The 24625-nt window shown below is 46.0% G+C and overlaps 1 protein-coding gene across 5 annotated transcripts; it reads right to left on the bottom strand.

Annotated features, from left to right (window-relative positions):
* Positions 1-336: 336 nt before the first annotated feature.
* On the bottom strand, positions 337-24271 carry LOC119957792 (serine/arginine-rich splicing factor 7-like). Of its 5 annotated transcripts, XR_005458930.1 has the most exons (9): positions 24159-24271; positions 13061-13285; positions 10713-10892; positions 8232-8318; positions 8081-8125; positions 6301-6348; positions 5509-5537; positions 3060-3110; positions 337-824 (listed from the first exon to the last, which is right to left on the bottom strand). XR_005458930.1 is itself a non-coding variant. In XM_038785889.1 (8 exons), the coding sequence occupies exons 2-7, from the start codon at positions 13273-13275 to the stop codon at positions 5516-5518; spliced, it is 597 nt and encodes a 198-aa protein (XP_038641817.1). In that variant the 5' UTR covers positions 13276-13285; positions 24159-24271; the 3' UTR covers positions 337-824; positions 5509-5515. The 5 variants fall into 5 exon arrangements, 4 of the variants coding, with proteins under 4 accessions (XP_038641817.1, XP_038641814.1, XP_038641815.1 ...); XM_038785889.1 differs by lacking the exon at positions 3060-3110; XM_038785886.1 differs by lacking the exon at positions 5509-5537.
* Positions 24272-24625: the final 354 nt, after the last annotated feature.

The raw sequence follows: 24625 nt of genomic DNA, 5'->3' as shown, positions 1-24625 counted from the left end.
GAGCAGCTTAGCAAACCCTCCAGTTGAAGGGTAATTAGGGATGGATGATAAATGCTGGCCCAGACAGCTGTGCCCACATTCCCTGAATAATGTCCTTTCCAGAAGATCTCTGTCCTTACCTGGCCTTGCCTAAATCTCCACAGCAATGTGGTTCACTCTTAAATGCCCAATGGGTAATAAATGCTGGTCGAGCCAACGACACCCACATCCCAAATGAACGAATAAAAAATAAAAGCGACGCAAAAGACACCATCCTCGGGGCTTCACTACAGGTCTCACTTTGCCAGCCGTGCACCATCTCAATCATACCATTATAATACAGAGCACATACTTAAGTTACATTTTAAGCCTTTTTTTTTATTATTGGGAACTGGGAGCAAGAACTGTAAAGAGACAAAATAGGTTAACCGATTTGGAAGCTTTAGAAATTCGCGATTGTATAACCTTCATGACATTACCTGGCACACTCTGCACCAAATTCACTGAAGCAGAATCTCTGTACTTTGATAAACGTGTAAAATTTAATACAAAGAAATGCAAGCATTTTTACTGAACCCTGCCAGTTAATGAGGAAGCTCCATAGAACAAGCTGTACAGTTTTGATTCACAACATTCAATTAATAACATTTACTCGTGCTAAGTGAACAGTAGTAACACTTCTCTGTGGAATGCATGCATGTAAAAAGGCACTAAAACATCTAGGTTAGTTAAAAGGTGGTTAGATGACAAGGGGCCCAATTTGCTCTGCCATTCACAAAGTCTTTCCATTTCAATCGTCTTCTCGAGGACTCAGGCTCTTCTGAGAGTTTTCTGAAGGGGAACGACTGAAAGAGAGAAAGAAAAGGAAAACGGCTGTCAGCAGGCGGCAAATGGACTGGCATCCGTTTTGCAGTCGAGAGCCACCAGCCCATCACGGTAAAAATCACAGAGCAAAGCAAAAAGACCCCACACGCATCCACAAAAAAAAAACCCCCCAATTTGAATTCGAAGTCAGTATCCAGCACACATCGCTGGCTGCCGGACACAGGAGTGAACCGTGGGCTGTAGAGTAGCGGTCATGTGTTGGCATGGCATTAGTGGGCATGTTGGGGGTATCTATGACAATCTTGCAGCTGCAGCAACTGGCCCCAGTCAGGCCTCATCTAGACTACGGCCTCCAGTTCTGGGTGTCATACTAGAGGATGGGTGCAAAGGCATTGGAGAGGGCACAGAGGAGATTCACAAGAATGATTCCAGGGATAGACAACAGTAGCTGTAGAGGATAGATTGGAGGGTCCGCTTGCCTTGGGACAAAAGGTGGCTAGAGAAGACTCGAAAGAGGTATTCAAGGTCTGGAGGGGTATGGACAGCGTAGAAAGTGAGAAACTCAAGAGTGCATCAAGGGGCACAGACTCAAAAAACAGCAGGCAAACGGAGAAGTGATGAAAGGAAAAAGGTTTGCATCTAGAAGGTGATTCAGTCAAGTGATCAATTGTCCAATTCATTTTCATAGCTAGCACGGTGAGATTTGAACACTTCTGGGTTGTCCAGTACCATAGCCATAATTCAGGACAAGCTCTGGGGAATTCCTATTTGATTTCCCAAGACCACCATGTGAGTGCCGAAACAGCATGCCTATCCATGATTCAGAGATCACAGCTAAATCAGGAAATCGTGAAGATGGCTGCAGTGATTTTCCACTTTCAATAAAGCTGGTTGATCAGCCCCAGGAACCAAAATAAATGCTTCCTGACATCTAACACAATTCCACAGATTTTATAAGCTTGATCTCTACCTCTGCTATCCTTATCTATCTCAAATAACCATGATGTGGAGATGCCGGCGTTGGACTGGGATGAGCACAGTAAGAAGTCTTATAACACTAGGTTGAAGTCCAACATGTTCGTTTCAAACACTAGCTTTCGGAGCACTGCTCCTTCTGTGCTTAAATAACCGTCATCCAGATTGTTCAGTGCCTTGATTTTAAAACCTTCAAGCCTCAAGAGCCCTACTGGGATCTACCCTTATAATGGAGTTAAGATGTCCACCCAATGGCTTATGATGGCAGTAATTTCACAAAATGTCCAGGGAGCACAACTCCCATTGCAATCCTGTCATTCAACGACAGATTGTTATTGCTCCCCAGGTAACAAGTTCTCAATCTCTCAACTATAGCCCCTTAAAAACTTGATTTTATTTTTCATATAAATAGTACAGTGTATCTCAGGTGTAATGCTAGATTGGACCCACGTGCCTTTAACAAGGACAAACACATTAGTTGCAATCTCATGGTTAATTATCGACAATACCAGACTCTGGATGGATCAGATCCAAAAGGTCTCTCATGTTGTCTGTTGAACTACAAGAGTAATAAGCGAAGTTTGGGAAGGTACATTTGTATTTTTTAAGAAATTCAGAGTATTCAATTCTTTTTTTTCCAATTAAGGGGCAATTTAGTGTGGCCAATTCACCGACCCTACACATCTTTTTGGGTTATGGGGGTGAGACCCAAGCAGACACAGGAAGAACGTGCAAACTCCACGCGGACAGTGACCTGGGGCCGGGATCGAACCCGGTTCCTCAGCGCCGTGAGGCAGCAGTGCTAACCACTGTGCCATCAAGGAAGATACATTTGTGCTAATTGAGCTAGAGGTTAGTGTATAGGTAGAAGACTGAATATAGAACCACCAACAACATTAAACTGCAGAATCCCTAACTGCTATATAAAGTGGCGGTCATCAAGCTCTGCTCCTCATATCCTACCCCCATTGTGCCCTGCTCAACCATCATCCGTCTCCTTTATTGGCTTTCAGAACCCCCTCCCCACAGCCAAATACAAAGCCACTTGTTTGATTCCCTTCATAACCCAGCCCCTCCATCCGTACGATACATTGTTCGCTTGTGTAGCACCTGCCCCCTCACATCTACTATTTGTTGGGTGGTTGTAGAGTGAAGGCTTATGGGGCAGAGTCAAGAATGGCACAATTGGCCAGGCATTCATTTTTTGATTCTTTCGGGTCTTTTCTACCTCAGCGGCATTATTCAAAACGCAAGTTGTTTCCCAAGTCGACGGGACTTACCTTTCCCATTTAATGGAAAAAGACCTTGATCGAGACTTTGATCTTGAAGGGCTGAACACAAAGAGAAATTTTAGAGCAACCAAGTCCAGCTCCCACCATATCCCAATTAAAGTGCTAATTTTTCCCCCACTCACCCCCCAACCATGGCCCCCCCCCCCATTCTGCTCCATTCACCCCCCCCCCAACCGTGGCCCCCTCCCTTACTGTTCCATTCACCCCTCAACCATGGCCCCCTCCTTTACTGCTCCATTCACCGCCCAACCTTGGCCCCCTCCCTTACTGCTCCATTCACCCCCCAACCTTGGCCCCCTCCCTTACTGCTCCATTCACCCCTCAACCCTGGCCCCCTCCCTTACTGCTCCATTCACCCTCCAACCTTGGCCCCCTCCCTTACTGCTCCATTCACCCCCCAACCCTGGCCCCCTCCCTTACTGCTCCATTCACCCCCCAACCTTGGCCCCCTCCCATACTGCTCCATTCACCCCTGACCATGCCCCCCCTTACTGCACCATTCACCCCCAACCATGGCCCCCCCGTACTGCTCCATTCACCCCCAACCATGCCCCCCCCATACTGCTCCATTCACCCCCCCCCCAACCATGGTTCCCCCATACTGCTCCATTCACCCCCCCCAATCATGGCCCCCTGTACTGCTCCATTCACCCCCCCAACCATGGCCTCCCCGCTTACTGCTCCATTTACCTTCCCAACCACGAGCCCCCCCCCAACTGCTCAGGTCATATCCCAACCATGAACCCCCCCATCACACTCCAACCACCGATTCCCCCCTCACTACTCAGGTCATTCCCCTCCCTCTCCCTGGTCACCCCTCAACCAAGCCCCCCCCCCCCCCTCTCTCTCTCTGCTCCGGTCACATCAGAACTACGAACCTCACAGCTCTGGTCACACTACAACCACTCAGGCTTTGAACTAGGAAATTACAAGGTCTGCAGTGATTAGCAAAGTCGAATCAGATTTTTCCCTTCGTGCCATGAACGTGTCACCTCTTCAGTTATCAAGAGACCTTGCACGGTCTGAACCGGGAACACGTGCTGTGTGCTCAGTGATTTGCTGCAACCCTGACCCACAAGTTATCTACCCTGGTTTCTCCACTTTCTAATGCCACAGTTGAACTGTACTTTAGAAGTCAGGTGAACACCCCGCAGTGTATCCATTACTCGTTAATAATTGATTGTCATATTGCGTGACTTATTTAAACGGGAAGAGTAAACAAGGGAAATCCCTACCATTTTACCCATGGTGGGTGCGACTCATGGTACAGACTGGCCCCAACATCTCCAGTTTAAGGAAAGATTAACACTCCTGATCACTATCCAGCGAGCCGTGCAAGTAGAAAAGGTTCAGCTATTCTACCTTAGCCACACAGTTGACAGGCACAGGGCCACCCCTTGTCTCTGCATGCAAACTATTAAGTACAGATCAGGATATTTAGCGGAAAGGAGCAAAGAGCACATATAATTCAGCATACTATCTCAGGCATTTTGAAGAAATGTCTTAGATTATTCTGAGGCGCCATCGTTCTGCTCCTGGCTTGGCACCAAGGTCCCGTGACGAGGCAACACATTTGTGCAGCAAGTCACTGACTGATACACATCACTAGGGCACCCAGTTCAATCCTAGCTCAGTGCTGGGCTGGCCCCAGCAGCCTTCAATTATTGGGAGGATTCAACAACTTGTATAACTCCTTTAATGCAGTAAAACACCCCAAGGCACTTCACAAGGATTATCAAACAAAATTTCACACTGAGCTACAGAAAGGTAACAGTAGAGATGATCAAAGAAGTAGGCTGTAAGACGCGTAGAGTGACAGAATGGACAGTGGAGGTTATTTCAGAGCTCAGGGCCTAGGCGGATGAAGGCACAGGGGCCAATGGTGGAGCAATTAAAACAGAAGATGCACAAGAGGGCAGAATGAGAGGAGTGCAAAGATCTCAAGAAACGTGTACGGCTGGAGGAGGTTACAGAGTCATGGAAGATGAAGCCCTGAAAACAAGGGACGGGCATTTTAAAGTTGATGGTTTGCTGGATTGAGAGTCTGTGTAGGTCAACAAGGCACAGGCTGATGGGCAAATAGGACTTGGCGAGTCAGGGTAAGGGCAACAGAGCATTGGATAAGCTCAAGTTTATGTATGATCGAAGGAGGTCAGCCAGGAGAGCACAGTCAAGTTTAGACAGAACAAGGCATGAACGAGGGTTTTGGCAGCCTGAGCAGAGGTGATGTTAAGAGATAGAAAAAGGAGGAATTCTTGGTGCTAGTGGCACATGTAGGCGATCGGCAGCTCATCTTGGTCCACCCACGATTTCCTTCTTGCGCACCATTTCACAATCCCCACCAGCAGTGCCAGGATCAGGCTTGGATGCAATGCCTCCTGCAGTAAAATAGTCTATCAACACAAAGTCAAGACTCTCAAAAATAAAGTGTACTTACGCATTCATCAGGCATCAAGTGGTAATAGCCTTTGGAGAGATGGGGATAAAGTTGGTGTGGGAATAAAAAATTCTCATCATTTGTGCCCTTAAAAATCTACTTTTGACTAAACCTTTAGGCACCCCTACACCCTTCTGTGGATTTGTGCTTTTTTTTTGTTGGTCTGATTGCACTGCTTCGGAGTGCCTTGAAATGATTTGATGTTAAAGATGCTATTTGTTGTTGTCAAACAACTGTACAAATCTGGAAAATTACATTTACCCGGCAAAGCTAGATGGGGCCTTAATTTCTTTATTTTACTTCCAGCCAATTGTTTCCACTCCCCCCGCACTTTTTGATATTGATTGCACTACCCCAGTACCTTGCCCAATTGACCATTCATCACCTGGATGTAAAATGCTGACAGACCAGAGGGATTTCCAGCAGAGCTGATTCAGGTCTGTTTAACATGCACATGGGGTTGGATTTCTATCTGGAGAGTCTGGATAATGATCAGGAGACAAATATTTTCCTCCCAACTCTGGAACGCAGAAGGTAATTGAAACACCCAAACCATAGCAATCTTGGGTTTCCTAACTCAGCGCAAAGCAGAAAATGAATCACAGACTTCCCTGTGATGTGCATGGCCCGTCTACTCACTGAGTTTTGAGAGCGAGAGAGAGAAAAGTTTACTCTCCGCCACACAGGCCCTCTCTGTTAAGAGAATGGCCATTCTCATCTCCCCCCCTTCACATAAAACTTTTCAACATTTCTGACATGCTGCACTTTGACCAGAAACGAAATTCCACCTACCTTCTTCGAATTGGAGATCTGGATTTGGACCTCATTGGAGTCAGGGACCTGCAGAGAGAGACAAGGTCCACTAGTTAAACTACCATTACACACTAACCATTTCAAAATAACCCAAACAAGCGCTATTTTATAAAGACATTCAGGCAGGTGACTGCCATTGCGTTTTACACTCCAATAATCTTTATACTCTTAACTGTTTCTGTGCATGTAATCTAACAACTCCCAATGTGCCCCACCATTCCACGATGTTAAAACCCAATTCAAACAAATGGTTTAATGGGTAACAGCTGCCATCAAGATGCAGCAGAACATAACAGGCCCGTCGGCTTTAAATCGAGATCATACCAACAACATGGCTCAATATAAAGCAACTGGGCTAACAGGCCATCTGGTCTAACCAGTTCATGTAGGTGATTAGAATCCACACGAACATTCTCTAGCTAACACTTTCTGCATATCCCTCTGCTCCTTTCTTCTTCAGGGAGTTACCTAGCTTCTCTTTAAAAGCATCCATGCTCTTCACCTCAACTATCCCATGCGGTAGCACTACTTGTTAAGATGGTAAGAATTTTGAGGATCACAAAGAGGCACTTAGGTCACCTCCATCTTATGGTGGTTGGCACTGCTGCCTCACAAGGGTGCAGGTTAGGTAGAATTGCACAATAGGGCAGGGGAGTGGGCCTAAACTCGGTGGGCCAAATGGTCTTCTTCTGCACTGTAGGGATTATATTCTACTATAACCCCCAAATGCCTACCATATCCCATAAGTTTCCTTTAGACGTGTAGAACTGCTTCGACATTTATACTGACTGCTACAATCCCCTTCCTTGGTAAATTTAGTCTGTTACCTCCCTAGCTATTTTCCCCTTTATTCTTTCATGGGGTGCGCACGTCACTGGCTGGGCTAGCATTTGTTGTCTATCCCCAATAGCCTCTTGAACGGAGGTCATTTCTTCCACATTGCTGTGGGTCTGGAGTCACATGTAGGCCAGACCAGGCTAGGGCAGCAGATTTCCTTCCCTAAAGGGACAATAAGTGAACCGGATGTATTTTTACAACAATCAACAATGACTGATTTTTTAAAATTTAATTCAAATATCGTGCATCTGTGATGGGATTGGGATTTGAACCTGGGTCCCCAGAGTATTACCGTGGATTTCTGGATTACTAGCCCAGTGACAATAGCACAACGCCACTGCATTCCCCCGCATTTTTATCCTTCTAAAATTTGCAACCCCTGGTATTTTCACACTCACCAACGTCATAGCCCAATTCATGCAGTTTGCTGTTCTTAAAAGCAGTTAAGTGCTGTTAGAGACATGTGTGAACGTCACATCGGATGAGTCCCATCACATTTTTGCCAAATATCACGAGTGTTAGAGGGAAAACTGGGGAAGGCACACACCAGAGAGGTTCTTTCGACCCCAAATATCGTGCAAAGCCATTCAGCCCCTCAAGTCTGCTCCACCTTTCAATTAGGTCCAGATTATCTGCACCTTAACTCCACCTTTTCTTGGTACCCCATAATACCGCCAACTAGGGGCAACACGGTGGCACAGTGGTTAGCACTGCTGCCCCATGGCACCGGGGACCTGGGTTACAATCCATGTGGAGTTTGCACATTCTCCCCGTGTCTGCGTGGGTCTCACCCCCACAACTGACTTTTCAATTGACTTCCAGATTTGGAGGAAATTCCCACCGTCTTTGCGTGCAGAAGTACTTCCTAACATCAACCCTGAACAGCCTAGCTTTCATTTAAGGGATGTTGGTTGCCACTCACCTACTTCTCTTCTTAGAATATGAAGGAGAACGGGACCGGGATCGGCTGCAATGGGAAAAAAATATATATTTACAGAACGCCCTTCTCCGAAGGCAAAAGGATAAAGCCTTCTATCCCAACAAAGCCCAAAGCCCCAAGTTTGCCGACTCACCGATCGCGGCTACGGCTTCGGGATCTGGTGTATCGACGCCCCCTCGATCTGGATCTCGAACGGGAACGAGACCTAGACCGCGATCGACTAAAACAGAAGAGAATATAATGAGCTCGGGTGGTGCAAGGGCACTTGTGACAGCCAGCCACGCTGCACAAAGTGTCAAACAAATTATTAAAACGGTTACTTTTAAAAAGTTAAACGTGGATTCATACAGCCAATTTATTGAAGCGTTAAAAAGTCACATTAAATTAAATACTTTTTTTAATACAAAAAAAGGCTTGTAAAATTAAAAACTACTCCTGATAAGAAATTAACCTTTACAGAACAGATTAGCCGTCTCTGCCCCCAGAGAGATCTAGAAGATCTAGAAGACGCAGGTTGGTCTAATTATGTTCATTTCTCGTTGTGTCTAGCAGATCTTCCAAACACAGAAAGCCCAAATCAGGATACATGTGGTGCTTGATTGTGGAATATTTGAGGGGAGTTTGGACTAGGACGGACTAAGTCGGACGCTCCTCTAGCAAACCGGAGAGCCTGATTAGTTGGCTTGATGGGCGTACTTTAGCGTTACATCTTTTAAACTGGCCAATTTTCTGTATCACAAAGACCGTAGACTGATTTTTTTTTAAAGGCAGGACGAAGCAGAACCTCAGGTAGAGGTATATGCGCACAACAGAAGATCTGAACCCGCAGTGGCCAAAGTTTGCTAGAAGGCCCGGTTGCCATGAGGGTCAGAAGATCATTAATCATGGCGACAGACTCAAATGCAGCAACCTGAAAGGTTGGATCAGGTGAATCGTTAGCCAAAGAATTATTACACCAGAAACATTTATCAACAGCCCTTGAAAAACAATAAAACTGGTGGTTAGGGATGAACAATAACAGGACTAGAATTGTGTGAATGAAAACATATCACATCAACTTTTTAGGTCTACAAAGTTGCACCCCCCCCACTCCCCGAAGGCCAATTAAGCGAGTACACCACACTGCGAGGGGTCAGAGACCAGAAGATCTCATGATCAATTTCCAGTCGCACCAAATTAGCGAATCTCAGTGGAGGACGCCATCAAACGGGCTTAATGCCACTTGAACGGAGGGAGGGGAGAGAAGAGAAAAAAAGAAGGGCCACGGAGGACCTTTGCTGTAAAATAGAGGTGGCGAAGTCTAGTCTGGCCTCGCCTTTGAGACCCTCCAACAAACCTTTCAGCTTAAGAATGGAGGAGTGGGAGGGGGGGGAGGGGGGGGGGGGGGGGAGAAAGAAAGCGTTGGCGAGAGAGAAAGAGAAAGAGAAAGAGAGAGAGAGAGAGAAAAAGAGAGAGAGCAGGAGGGAGGGAGAATGTATGATTTTGCCGTCTGACAAGAGAAGCAGAGGGTTAAAGGTTATAGTCAGTGTGGGCACTGGGCAATTTATTAAAAAATAATTATTGTTTCATCCCTGCCACCAAAACAATCAATATATTCCCCAAAACTAAAAACAGCATTCAACTCCCTGGACCTGCCCTGACTATCATATATATGGTCCTTAACCTGCACCTCACCAATTCCTAACTTTCAATTCATTTCATAGCAGGTGAAACCTGTCAATCTGGACAGACGAGGCACAACCTTCTCCAGAATCAAACTGGTACCGCCTGGGAGTCCCAATTAACAGGATTCAACTGCATAGCACAGGTATAATGCATAGCAAAAGCTTACTTTACATATCTACAGGGTAATTTTTTTAAAAAGATCAAAACATTTAAACATGTACATATTATAGTGTTTAAACAGAAGACAGAGTCAGACATTTAATGTACAAATTAAAACATCAAAAAAAGACTTCTAATCCGCTAAAAGCATCATAAGACATCTCAAGATATGACATGCTGGATAACTCAATTACCAAATTCAGTTACCTACAGCCTAGAATTAACAGGGCAATGTAAACGTTGGCCTATCTTTTTTGTTTTGGGGAAGTTGGGAGGGGTGGGTGGGGAAAAGAGGATGAAGGAAGGGAGCAGAATGCAGGGGGCAAATAATGTTATCTTCTAAAGCTGTAGGTAACAGGACTGCCTTGAAGCTGCTCTCTGCTACAACATAACCAAGTTGAGCTTTACCAGTCACAGTGAGACTGTTAGTACAAGAGTTTCAGTGTATTGGATTCAAGAGCAAGTGGCACGTTTGACCAAATATATTGTGGAAATTGAACCCAGAGAGAGAGAACAGCCACGAACAAGTCGCGATGCCACCTCCTAATGAAACATTTGAGCTACAGCAACACCGAGCTGGTAAAGTTTCTATAACTATTTTACTGCCCCCCCCCCCCTCTCCCGCTAGAGTTTTATACAATATTCTGCCCCCATCCCCCATTTTGCTTAAGATTTTTTTTCAAGGGCCAGTTACATCAATAGCAGTTTCTTCCCAAGACTCATGCTTATCCCGCTGACCGGACGACACGGATATCCCCACTTTTCAATCAGCGCGCCCTCGGCAGCTTACCTGATGCCGCGCCTTCTCTTGCTGTAACGGTAGCAATCGTAGGCGTAGTGGCCACGCTCGCCGCACTGATAGCAACGGTCATTGGGGTCAAACTGGCGGCGAGCGGGGGGGCGGCCATAGCGCGCTTTGCGTGACATCCCATTTGACAGCTCGACTCGCACCCTCGATCCACACAGAACCCTGGAAAAGAGAGAGTGAGAGAAATTAGTTTCTAAAGAGCTGGGAGTGCCTCACAATATAGGCAGCTGCACATTCACTTCAAGTTCTTAACCCAATGTTAAACTCCCTACATAAATTAGAGAAAGCATTTGTGCCCATGTAGCTGCATGTAGTACTAAACCTCCATCTATCTTCATCTCCAACAATTTAAGCAAGAAGCACAACATGCAGGAAATGTACAAAAGCTCCACCAACCTTTGAAAAAGGTGGGTTCAAATTTCCGACAAGTGCCTCCAACTCAAACACTCATCACCTTTGAAGATCTCTGTCCATTTCCAGCATGTTTTTATTTTCATCTGAATATATTTAACACACTAATAAATCATCAGCAAAAGTCAAAAACCTACTGGAATCAATTCACGTTTACCTCAGCATATGGCCACCGTGCCCAGTTTGAACCAGGTTATTTGATCAATGGGCCTCACAGACAAGCTCAATGCAAAATCCCCACAGGCATGGCAGGTGAGGTGATGAAGAAGAGTGGCAGGTATGGCTGATTTTACCTTCCTTCACACAGGATAGCGAAGACACTCATCCCCCTCCTGTCACAATGGAATTCAGCCAAAACAGTACAGACTCAGAGGAAATAGCTTCCACCCATTCATAAACAGAAACTTTATGGTGCCGAAGGAGGCCATTTGTCCCATCGTGTATGTGCCAGCCAAAAGGAGCAATCCAGTCCAATCCTCCTTTCCATCTTCACACACCTGTACGTTTCAGTACTTCCAAGGGCATACCCTTCCAGGCAAGTGAGTTCTGGATCCCATTCACCTTCTGGGTGAAACAATTCGTCACTATTCTCTGGTCCTCCTGCCAATTACTTGAAACCCATGCTTCTGGCTCTTGGCCCCTGCCCCAACCCTATTCAGGGGCCTTGCAATTTTATACATCTCAATCAAATCTATCCTCTGCCCCCTCTGTTTCAAGTAACATCAACCCAAGCCTACCCAATCATTTCCCATAAACCTCTCCATTCCTGGCAACACCGTCTTAAACTCCATTTGTAAACTATCTCGTGCAATCACATCCTACTCCGAAATGCAAAACTATACACACTATTCTAGTAATGGCGTAACTATTTTATGCAGTTCTAGCATAACCTCCTTGCTCGTAAATTCCATGCCTTGGGCATTAAAAGTATCCACGTTTTCGTAACCACCACATCTACCTGTCCTGCTACCTTCAGGGTTTTGTGGTACATCCCATCGTTCTACACTTCTCAATCTGCCGCCATTTTCTGTGTATTCCCTTGCCGCCTTTGCCCTCACCAAATGCATGACCTCAATTTCCAACATGGGAGGTCCACTTGGCAACTTTTCTGCCACTTGGCTAGTTAATAGATACCTTTCTGTTCTCTAGGAAAGAAAAGGCTCCGGGGTGACCTAATAAAAGGTCACGGTTATGGAAGGGGCGAGAGGGAAGGTGTTCCACTTTGGGCAAGACCAAAACAAAAATACCATAAACAAGTCACCAAATAAATCCAATAATGTATTTAGGTGGAACTTCTTTACCGATAGAGTGGTTAGAACATGGAGCTCACTACCACAAGGAGTAGTTGAGGGAAAAAAAAACCCAGATATATTTAAGAGGCAACTAGATAAACACTTGGGCAAATGGTAAACATGAAGAGAGGGTGGGTGGAAGCTTGTGTGGAGCACAAAAACAGGCATGACGCAGACAGCCAAATAGCTCAAGTTTATACTGTACATCTTTAAAAACATAATAATAATTTTTATTGTCACAAGTAAGCTTACACTAACACTGCAACAAACTTATTGTGAAAAGTCCCTAATCGCCACATTCCGGCACCTGTTCGGGTACACTGAGGGAGAATTCAGAATTTCTAAATTACCTAACAGCACGTCTTTGGGGACTTGTGGGAGGAAACCAGAGCACCCGGAGGAAACCCACGCAGTCACAGGGAGAGCGTGCAGATCCCACACAGACAGCAACTCAAGTCGGGAATCGAACCTGGAGCGGTGAAGCAACAGTGCTACCGTTGCCGTCCATAGGATTAGCGATGGAAGCTAGGATCGTTGTGACATCGAGGGAGAGCGGACTCTGCTTCTAATGCTGTGCTGCACATTTTGGGGTCCCCCCTGCCCCTCCCCCCCCCCCCAGATACTCACTTGCCATCCATCCCACGCACAGCATCCTCTGCATCTCTGGGGTCTTCAAATTCCACAAAAGCAAAACCCGGAGGGTTCCGTGCTACCCACACATTCCTCAAAGGGCCATAGTAGCTGAAAGCTCGTTCCAGCTCTCCTTTAGCAGCTCCCGTTCCTAAATCACCGACGTAGACTTTGCAGTCGGAAGCTCTGGAGCTTCTGGAGTAATACGACATTCTTCAGCTCCTGCAAAAGGCAAAAAGTAAAATCAATCATTTTCTTCCCTCAAATAATCATTGACCACTTGCTATGTTTCAAAATAAATCTGGCCTCAAGTCGAACCACTTACAATTCTACACAATTCGAATACTTTAGTACCAGGTTCCTTTTACAGCTCTGGCTTTTAGAGCACTTGGAAAGCACCGTTTTCCAAACATAGCTGTCAAGCGTGACCACATTTCACACAGCTCCAGGTTTCCCTTGAGAAAACACTTATTTAAAATTTTTTTTTTTAAAGAGTACCCAATTAACTTTTTCCAATTAAGGGGCAATTTAGCCTGGCCAATCCACCTACCCTGCACGTCTTTGGGTTGTGGAGGCGAGCCCACGCAAACAGGGGGAGAATGTGCAAACTCCACACGGACAGTGACCCAGAGCTGGGATTGAACCTGGCATCTCGGCGCCATGAGGCAGCAGTGCTAACCATTGCACCACCATGCTGTCCGCGAAAACACTTGATTGAGACACAAAAACAACAATGTAGCCTAAAACACCTGTGACGATCAATATTCACAAATTTTGAGAGTTCACAACCTCACTTTATTCATTCACAGGTCACGGCCAGGCCAGCATTTGTTGCTCATCTCGAATTGCCTTTTTCTTTGCTGCTACAATCCACATGCTTGCGGCTAGTGTTCAGAGGCCCACATCTGCTGGCAATGGAGCAGATTGTACAGCAGGTACACAAGCAGTGCAGCACTCTATATTGTTAAAAATTCCCCCTCCCCCAGTTCAGGAGCAATTTAGCATGGCCAATCCACCTACCCCGCACATCGTTTTAGGCTGTGGAGACCTATGCAGACACGGGGAAGAAAGTGCAAACTCCACACGGACAGTGACCCAGGGCCGGGATCGAATCCGGGACCTTGGCGCCTTGAGGCATCGGCACTAACCACCGTCACCGTGCCGCCCTGCAAATATCAGGTCAGAACTTTTACACAATGAGACACACAACTGGTTTTCCTCTCCCAACATAGGCATAAAGTCTTTTTAGTTTAAAAAGAAATACGGAATTATTTTGTTTAAATGTCTGTGTAATTAGAGACTCCATCCATCATTAAAGTATCCGCCCATATCATGGTGACACGGCGACACGTAGCAGTGGTTAGCACTGTTGCTTCACAGCTCTAGGGTGCCTGGTTCGATTCCCGGGGCTTGAGTCGCTGCCTGTGCAGAGTCTGCACGTCCTCCCCATGACTGCGTGGGTTTCCGCCAGGCACTCCGGTTTCCTCCCACAAGCCCCGAAAGACGTGCTGTTAGGCGAATTGGGCATTCTGAATTCTCCCTCGGTGTACCCGAACAGGCGCCAGAATGTGGCGACCAGGGGCATTTCACAGTAACTTCATTGCAGTGTTAATGTAAACCTACTTGTGACAATAAAGATTATTATTATTAGTTACATCACCACAGGAGGATTTTCAGCGTACAGCCAGGTATCTTGACATAGTGGAGCTTCCAAAAAAAAGCAAGCAGTAATTCAAAATTAATTCAGGAAAATAATTTTTGATAGGCGACAAACTCCATTAAATATAAATGGTATCTTCCAGCTGTGTAACAGATTTGGTTCTCTGCCATCTTTCCCAGGGAGCAGATTGGCATTTTTTAAATATAAAGCCATTCCATGTTGCTGTGGGGAGTACGTTCTTGGAAAACCCGCACAATTTCTCACGCTCCCCATGTCACGAGGGCCAATCACAGACAAGGACAGCAGCTCAAGGTCACAACTGGTCACATAGGGCTGGCACACCTAACCCGTGGGTGTTGCTGGGGCACAGAATGAGAAATCGAGTGTGCCGGAAATGTTAAAACAAGGTGGCTTTTCAGTTTAATTTATTACAGTGGGTTAAACCACCCCCCCCCAACCACCCCGAGTAGCCAGTTCATATTTTAATGCCTTTTCCTGGACTGAATCAGAATAGGCGACTCAGTGATATCCTGCAGGTACAGAGTGAGGGAGGGGTCCGCAGCACTGAGTGGGGCATTGTGGAAAAACAGGTTTTTCTTTAATCAGCGGGTATTTTGGCAACAACGGTTCCATGCACATGGAGTTAATTCAAACAAACAAGAACTTGCTTCAAGGTTTTGTACTTTCACCTGCAAACACACCTACATTTAAATTTCTAGATCAACTGCAGGCTGTCAGGTTAAAAGCCTCCCACACACGTGGAAAAGTGCTGCATTAACCGTATTTGTTATTTTGAAAGTTAAAATACACGCACCAAAGCTAATCAGCTTTTCAGACTGTACAAAAGTCCGCTGAACAATCTCCAATGGTACCAGGAGGAAGCCAATTAAATCATCTCCAATCTATTAGATCACCACTGAACTGTATCTCAACTTCATTTTACCAGCTGTAGTTCAATGCCCAATCAATTAATCTATCTCAATTTTGACATCTTCAATTAGAGTAGTGAGACCATATAAAAGGTCAATCTATCCCCCAGCCTCAACAGCTTTCGGGCCAAGAGAGTTCCAGATTTGCACTACAGTGTGTGAAGAAGTGCTTCGAGACATCACCCTGGAGTGACCCAACTCAAATTTTAAGACCACTGCTCCCTTCTTCTGTCGACTCCATAAAACCATATATTACCATCTGTTACAAACTCCTTTGATCAGCTTAAATATATTAGATCACTCATCGCTCACAAAGAAAGATGCATTAGAACATAGAACAGTACAGCACAGAACAGGCCCTTCGGCCCTCGATGTTGTGCCGAGCCATGATCACCCTACTCAAACCCACGTATCCACCCTATACCCGTAACCCAACAACCCCCCCCCCATAACCCTACATTTTTAGGACACTACGGGCAATTTAGCATGGCCAATCCACCTAACCCGCACATCTTTGGACTGTGGGAGGAAACCGGAGCACCCGGAGGAAACCCACGCACACACGGGGAGGACGTGCAGACTCCACACAGACAGTGACCCAGCCGGGAATCGAACCTGGGACCCTGGAGCTGTGAAGCATTTATGCTAACCACCATGCTGCCCATTAGAGATGAAAGCGCCAAGGGAATTGCAAGGGAACAAGATAGAGTCCATCGCAAGGCAACAGCAGTTAAGTGTGTGAGTGAAAAGACCACCTCCTGACCATAAAAATATGTGTGTGATGCGAAACAACATCTCCAGTGTACTCAGTAATCACACAACCAGCTTAACAACCAGCTTAATAACCAGCAACAAAAGCTGCACCTGAAGTGCACCAATTCCTCAGGGATTCAGAGAACAAAACAGTTTGGAATGTTGGAAGCCCTCCAGGCTGTTTAGGAATTTCATGGACATTTTGCATTTACAATAAGACAGCAAATGGCACTGGATAGTGCAAGAATGTTACACATGAACATTCGAAAAGTCCTACCATCCCATCACAGAATCATGATGCCTAATGCGTCAGAATATAGACACTCCCCACTCAGCTGGAACTAAGTAATTTATTGGAAGAGGCAATTAAACGTGATAAAAACCTAGGCCAATTGTGCGAGTGTGTGGGCGGAGGACTTCCAAATCATAGCACAAAAGCACCATTCGGCCCAACTAATGGAGACTGGTGCTTTTGCTCTATGCAAGTGTCCTATCTATTTTATCTCACTATGAGCATATCTTGCTATTCCTTTTTCTCAATGTATTTATGTAACTTCCCTTGGTAAAGATGTTTCTCCCGAAACACACACACTTCTGTTCCATCTTCCCTGATAGTTACAATCTCTCAATTCTGATTATCGTTCTTATAAAAAGTTACATGCACCATCTTCACTTCCTATAGAGATCAGACTGATCTAACCAAGGTTTAATCAAGTTCAACAAGACTTCTCTGCTTTACAATTCTATTCCTCCTAGACTGGCCCCAGTGCCATTGTTTTTAAAAAAAAACGGTTTTGTTGATCGGCGAGGCGACTTTTAATGATTTATTTCAAGTTCAGCCCTTGCAAAACTTGTACACGTCTGTTGGTCCTCACTCACCTATTCAATTGAAATAACGTGTCCACATGAACACAAATGAGTCCCATTATTGTCAAACCACAAATCAAATCAACCTAGCCCCACGATTTTCTATCATGCACACACCAAGTTCTTCCAATAAAATGAATACTGAAAACGGATATATATATTCAGACAGGTCAGGCAACCTCTGTGGAGAAAAATAGAGCTAACATTCATCTGTCTGAACTCTGCTTCTCTCTCCATGGATTCTGCCTGATCAGTCGAATATTTCCATCATTTTTTTTTTTTTAAATAATGTTTATTGTCACAAGTAGGCTTACATTAACACTGCAATGAAGTTACTGTAAAAAGCCTCTAGTCGCCACATTCCAACACCCGTTCAGGTACACAGAGGGAAAACTCAGAATGTCCAAATTACCTAAAAGCGTGTCTTTCAGGACTTGTGGGAGGAAAGCAAAGCACCCGGAGTAAATCCACGCAGACACGGGGAGACCGTGCAGACTCCGCACAGACAGTAACCCAAGCCGGGAATCAAACCTGGGACCCTGGCGCAGTGAAGCGATAATGCTATCCACTGTGCTACTGTGCCGCCAAATTTAGATCCCAGCTCTCAAGCCTACCTTGGGGTTTTAAAAAAAAAGCAATTAATCTTGTGGTCTTCTTCTGCAAAGCTTCAATATCAGAGGATCAACACTGCTGTGGCCCTACAATGAAGATTTGCATTTTTACTCTTTGATCAAATTTCATTTTGGGTATTCATAATAACACCCATAGCCAGATTGAGGGTCAAAAACACAAAAACCTGGGCAGCACGGTGGCGCACTGGTCAGCATTGCAGCCTCACGACGCAAGGTCCCAGCTTCATGGCTCTGGGCCACTGTCAGTGTGGTGTTTGCACATTCTCCCCTTGTTTGCATGGGTTTTGCCCCCACAACCCAAAGGTGTGCAGGGTAGGTGGATTGGCCACGCTAAATTGCCCCTTAATTGGAAAAAATGAATTGGGTACTCTAAATTAAAAAACACAAAAACGTAGTCTTTGAATCCACACTTTGTATATATAAACCTAGAGAACTTGCCTTCTCACACAGGTGTTCGTTTCGCGAGTAGCATATGAAAATACGCATGTAAACAGGTAAATCTGCTGGGTTACACTGACTTTCAATGTCCTTTTTATAAATTTGTTTAGAGTACCCAATTATTTTTTTCCACAATTAACGGGAAATTTTGCGTAGCCAATCCACCCAACTTGCACATCTTTGGGTTGTGGGGATGAAACCCATGCAGACAAGGGCAAATGTGCAAACTCCACACAGACAGTGACCCTGGGCCGGGATTCTGGGTCACTGTCCATGTGGAGTTTGCACATTCTCCCTGTGTTTGCGTGGGTTTCACCCCCACAACTCAAAGATGTGCAGGGTAGGTGGATTGGCCACGCTAAATTGCCCCTTAATTGGAAAAAATGAATTCGGTACTCTAAATTTAAATAAAAAAAATAAAAAAACAAGCTTCAAGTAGTGAGGGCTTGGGAAAAATCCTGGAGAGTGAGGCGGCACTGGAAAGTTGGTGATTTCTTGCTGAAAGTCTGTAGGGCAATGGTAACCTTTGGAGCAGTGCTAACCACTGCGCCACATGCTGCCCCTGACTTTCAACTTCTCGGAATCCCACTGAGGATCTCTGCAGCAATGACACCTCTGCAGACGTTGTGCTTCTTCCCAGCAATGCTTGTACTCTCATATACTGGCGGTCACCCCTAATATAACCCATCATTATTCCCTTAAGCCCATAATCTCCCTTAAGTCCAAGAGAAGCACATCAGAACATTATTCTGATCCTGGACCAGGCTCTCATGTTTTTGGTACAATCCAGTTAGGGACCAGTTAATGTTTGTAGGTAGGCAAAGTTTGAGATCCAAGGTACTTACTAAGAGAATAAATACGCAAGATCCCAAAGCTTTGCTATACAAAGTTAGAAATTAGAAAAGTAAAACAACGCACAATTTCTATCTTGTACTCTAACATTCAGAATTAACAAGGTACATGTGAATTATCAGGAAAACTGTGGCTAAACACATTATACTGCATAATAAATAGCGAACGCGACCAAAACAGATCCCATGGATTTCACAGCACCCCGTTCAGACATCAGCATTTGTGGTGTTACACAATTTTGTTAAAACTCTGCCTCCCTTATGAGAAATTGCAAGCCCTCAGTCTTCCCTTTTGAAGATCGAGCCTTGGAATTCTCTCAGACTGACATAACGATGGCCTACCTCACAGATTTTCAATTGTGTCTCCAGAGATCCCATTCCCCTGGATTCCCAAGTCTCCGCTCCAGCACCAGCTCACAGAACAACTTCAGCAACAGTGAGCAGAACATCCCTGCTCCAAAGGTTACCGTTGCCCTAGGCGTGCAGCAAGAAATCACCAACTTTCCAGTGCCTCCTCACTCTCCAGGATTTTTCCCAAGCCCTCACTACTTGAAGCTTGTTTTTTATTTAAATTTAGAGTACCAAATTCATTTTTTTCCAATTAAGGGGCAATTTAGCATGGCCAATCCACCTACCCTGCACATCTTTGGGTTGTGGGGGCGAAACCCACGCAAACACAGGGAGAATGTGCAAACTCCACATGGACAGTGACCCAGAGCCGGGATCGAACCTGGGACCTCGGCCCCGTGAGGCAGCAATGTTAACCACTGTGCTGCCCCCTTTTTTATTTTTTAAATATTTTTTTTTTTTAATTTAGTGTAACCAATTAATTTATTTTCCAATTAAGGGGCAATTTAGCGTGACCAATCCACCTAACCTGCACATCTTTGGTTTGTGGGGGTGAAAACCACGCAAACACGGGCAGCATGTCCAAATTGGATTTTGGCATCTTTCTTTTTCTGGGCGCATCCCCCCCCGGCCCAAAGAACTCTTATATCCTGGACTGCGCATACGCAGCCCATTCCCAATCTGTGTCTGTGTGGAAACCAGAGGAGCATGCTGGGATTTGTATTTCCTGGCCTCCCCTCCAGAATCAAGTTGGGTTCCCCAACAACATACATGGCTCATAATGGATTTAATTATTCAACGCTGGATCTGGCTGAACCACAGCAGTCTCTCAGCACGGTGTCCAAAACTAAGCCTTTGGGCCTTTGAGCCTGCTCCACCATTTGATAAGATCATGGCTGATCTGATTGTGGCCTCAACTTTGACTCACTTGATGATCAAAAATTTATCCAACCCAGCCTACAATATATTCAGTGATCCAGCCTATGCTGCCCTCCATTACTCCAGAACAATAAAATCCTTGGCTTCTTTCTCCAGTTTCTCAATCCCGCTCCAAACATTCGTTCCAGAAACCGATTTGACCACCCAATCAATATCTCTTCTTGGCCCCCATGCTAGCTCATTTTATAAACAGTCCATTCTCCTCAGATACTATCGCACTGTCTTTCAAAATGAGATCACTCACATGAAAACCCACCATTTTGTCATTGTTGCACACTACACACCCCACCCCCATTTCCTCCCCAAAGTTCCAAATTTGTGCTCACCTTTCCTACAACTTAATGTTTGGTAGGACTGCCTAATCAAGATATGGTCCCTATCAAAATCATAAATGACATCATGTACGATTACCCCTCTTCAACCTCTCTGCAGCCTTTGATATGGCTGACCACACTACACTCCTCCTCCAACTCTTCTTTGTTGTCCAACAAGGACTGCTATTGCCGAGTCTCCCATTTATCTCCTCTAGTTGGAGCCAGAGACTCTCCGGCAGTGGCTAACATTCCCATCTCCATAGCTCTGGTGTCCATCCCAGGGTTTATCCTCAGACCCCCATCCATTTCTCACGCACATACTAACCCATGCAAAAACGTCATATAATATGGATGTCAGACTGGCAGAGGTTTGCTGCAAACTACCCCATGTTACGTTGAGTCAGACAGAAATACCATCAACCTCTAGACAAAAAACAGAAAAATAGTAGGAAAGGAAGGCAAGCAGATTGCTACAATAGGGAGAGAAATGATTTGAGGAATGTGCAGTGGAGCAGCACGCCGTAGATCTACAATCTTAACTGGGGCACGAGCCAAATGGTGGATCTTCACCATCAAGGGAGATGAATTCTAAACTTGGAACCTCAAAACATTTATACTTTTACTCCATAATCATTACACAGTAGTCTCTCACCAGTCACAGAAAACAAGTGCAGAATATAGCCACATTTATCTGTTCAGACTGAATCCAATGTTGTACATGGTAAATAGGGAGTTCAATGTGTTCGCTGCCTCTTCCGACAAGAATTACTGGAACTTAATGATGTATGGTGTCACATAGCAACCAAGTGAAACAGACACCCCTCAGCCATGTCAAAATGATTAGAACCCGAGCTCACTTATTCAGCACTCCACATTCTAAACTGGAAAGGTGGCCAGAAAGAACTGAAAATATGAAACACAAAACGGTTTGTGCGAAAACCCACACAATTCACTGAAGTTATGTAGCTGACAGGATCGCAAACAACTCACTATAATCAACACTGCCACCACAGCTTATGTCACAATGTATCGCAGCACTGTAGCTAGCTACTGCAGCACTGGAGAAGCCCCAAAGACGTTCAGCCAGAGAAATGCACTAAGATTAATGGATCCAATTTATACAGAGCAGGAACAAATAGCAATGGTTTATGCCAATAACACTGAACCATACCAGCCAGAAGCAGGTCACAGTAGACGAGTGGTTTGTTAAAACAAGCCACCAAGCTTGATAGCTTAAACAGATTTATTTTACCTCCCTTACCTCTCCATTACTGGCAAAACAGATATTCACCAGGGTACCAAAGGGCTGGAATCCCTTCAGCATGCTACATTGGTAATATTCTTGCATCAGGAGCCAGGAGGTTGTGGGTCCAAGTCCCACTTCAGAGACTCGAGCACAAAATTATGGCTGACACTCCAGTTCCATACTTACGGAGTGCGGCACCTTTGGAGCTGTGGTCTATTGGATGAGATATCAAATCAAAGCCTCGTTTACCCTCTCATGTGAATGCCAAAGATCCCATGGCACTACTCAACGAGCAAAGAGTTCACTCGGCCAATCTCGATTGACATTTCTAAAACATGCGGTCGTCGCCATGTTGCTTATTTGTTGGAGCGTGCCATGCACAAATTGACAGCCACATTTTCTAATTACAACTGTAGCTACACTTCAAAAGTGCTCATTGGCTGTAAACCTCTTCTGGATATCACGTGGTTGAGAAAGAGACCAAAAGATGAAAGTCTTTCTTTTCACTATTGCACAAAATGGCAAATGTAACCCTGCTATATAAAAAAGGGAGGGAGAAAACAGGAAATTACAGACCGATTAGCCCAACATAAGTCGGGAAATTGCTATACAAAAGGTAATTAGCACTGCTGCCTCACAGCTCCCGGGAACCGGGTTCAATTCCAGCCTTGGGTGACTGTGTGGAATTTTCACATTCTCCCCGTGTCTGTGTGGGCTTCCTCCGGGTGCTCCAGTTTCCTCCCACAGTCCGAGAATGTGCAGGTTAGGTGGATTGGCCAGGCTAAATTGCCCGTTAGTATCCAGGAGTGTGAAGGTAGTTTAAGAAGTTATTGGAATAGTGCGGGGAGTGCTCTTTCAGAAGTTTGGGCTGAATGACCTCCAGCAGTACTGGAGGGAGTCTGTGAATCTTCCTTGATAACCGGACACTTATAAAGTCAACATGATTTAGGAAAGGGAAATCATGTTGACAAACTTACTGGAGTTCCTTAGGGCCAGGCTGCTGTTGTGGTTGAACTGGTGTTCTGTGCTGAGATTGGGCATTGACTAGGTACTGAACAGGAGATTTTCCTGCCTCATCTGGGTCAACTAATCAACTTACTACAGCGTCAGGAAATTTCACTTTAACGTGAATAGTTTTAGTCCTAGGATGCAAAGCAGCATCACTGTACAACCCAAATACCAAATTAAACCTTGTTCGAGGGAAATAGACAGTGAAATTGGTGTAGCCAAACAATTAATTGGATTGAAAGCTTCCCTCTGTACAAGAACTAAAAGAACTCTCATCCACCACAGCTGATATTAGATGCTAGGCTCGATCCACATTGATGGCAACAGCCTTTAGCCTAAAGCAGTGGCAGAGTTCCTACAAGAGGCCTCTTAACAGTCCCAGAAAAAAAAACTTCAGTAAGATGTGGAGAACACTCTCCTGCAACTCGTTCTGCACAGATTTTAGGGAGCTAGAGGCTCAGGTGAAACCTCCAATATTGTCAGAAGTACTGGAGGGTGATTGGAATACCCTTGCAACAAAAAAAGGGGAGGGGGAGAAGGAAGAAGATTGCTTTCTTCTTGTGCATTTGGGGAAGGCTCCCTCTGACCAGTTCAAAATATAAAGTAACCCCTCACCGGCAAGGTCAGGGGTTGCCCCAGACAAGAAGCCTGGGTGGGGGCTAGAGGCAGGGTCTCAAAGCCCACGGCCTGACTGAGTACCAGGCAGGTCCCAGCAGCAACACCAGGCGGGTGTTTGGAGAGGCCCCGACACCCAAGCCTCTTTTCCCCGGGACACGCGGCCAACCCGGCCGGCTGCAGGTCCACCGGCAGCGTCCCTCTCCCGCCAGTTGGATCAGCCAGGCCACCCCGCCCCCCGGGGATCCGCCAGTCAATCTGCAGCCGGTTTGCTCCCGCCTCACTCGCTCTCTGGGCCGACCGGCCGGGTTCGTCCCCCGCGGTTAACAAAGGCTTGCGGCCTACTCCACGCGGGGGGGAGCCTCGGGCGGAGCGCACGGACAGGGAGCCGGGATTCGCTCGGGGCGCAGGCGGGAAGGTCTCGCCTGAACGTTTAACTTTAAAAACCCCGCTTCCCTCCCACCGGTTTTTACCCCGTTTATTTTCCCCTTTTACCGTTTCCTTTCCCTCCGTCCCGCTCGCAAAGCACCTGCGGAACTCCGCGCCTGCGCAGCTCCCAAAAGCCGGGCGGCTCTACGCATGCGCGCTCGCTTATGTGTGCCGAGGGTTTAGCGCATGAGCGGCCGCGAGGGGGCGGGGTAAGGCAGGCGCAGTCGGTGTTGAGGACGGTGTCACGCATGCGCAGATGGTTGGGTGCAGTGGCACGGTTCGACGCATGCGCAATCTGTTCGTCTCGGAGACAGTTTGACGCATGTGCGGCCGGTTATCCGTCGGTAGACGAAGGGGGCTGGGGCGAAAATGAGCTTCGGTCAGGAGCATGCGCACTGGGTGGCGTCCGCAGATCGGGCGGGAGGCGAGCGTGCGCCGGCCGCCAATTTGGGGGATGGGCAGGGCAGGGGTGTCGAGGCTTCAAAACGCACCAAATCTGGGCCGGTCTGATAGCATCTGTGGCGAGAGAAACA

The sequence above is a fragment of the Scyliorhinus canicula genome, chromosome 27, assembly GCF_902713615.1.
Source record: "Scyliorhinus canicula chromosome 27, sScyCan1.1, whole genome shotgun sequence".
Taxonomy (NCBI): domain Eukaryota; kingdom Metazoa; phylum Chordata; class Chondrichthyes; order Carcharhiniformes; family Scyliorhinidae; genus Scyliorhinus; species Scyliorhinus canicula.
This window is presented reverse-complemented; position numbering and strand designations above follow the sequence as displayed.

What these genes read in the sequence shown, in the direction of transcription:
- LOC119957792 (XM_038785886.1), bottom strand. Translation starts at nt 13,275, where the DNA reads ATGTCGTATTACTCCAGAAGCTCCAGAGCTTCCGACTGCAAAGTCTAC. An exon ending in TATTCTAAGAAGAGAAGTAG is followed by an intron (nt 6,349 to 8,080) that starts GTGAGTGGCAAC and finishes CTCTCTCTGCAG; the next exon opens with GTCCCTGACTCCAATGAGGT. An exon ending in TTTTCCATTAAATGGGAAAG is followed by an intron (nt 825 to 3,059) that starts GTAAGTCCCGTC and finishes TCTCTCTTTCAG; the next exon opens with TCGTTCCCCTTCAGAAAACT.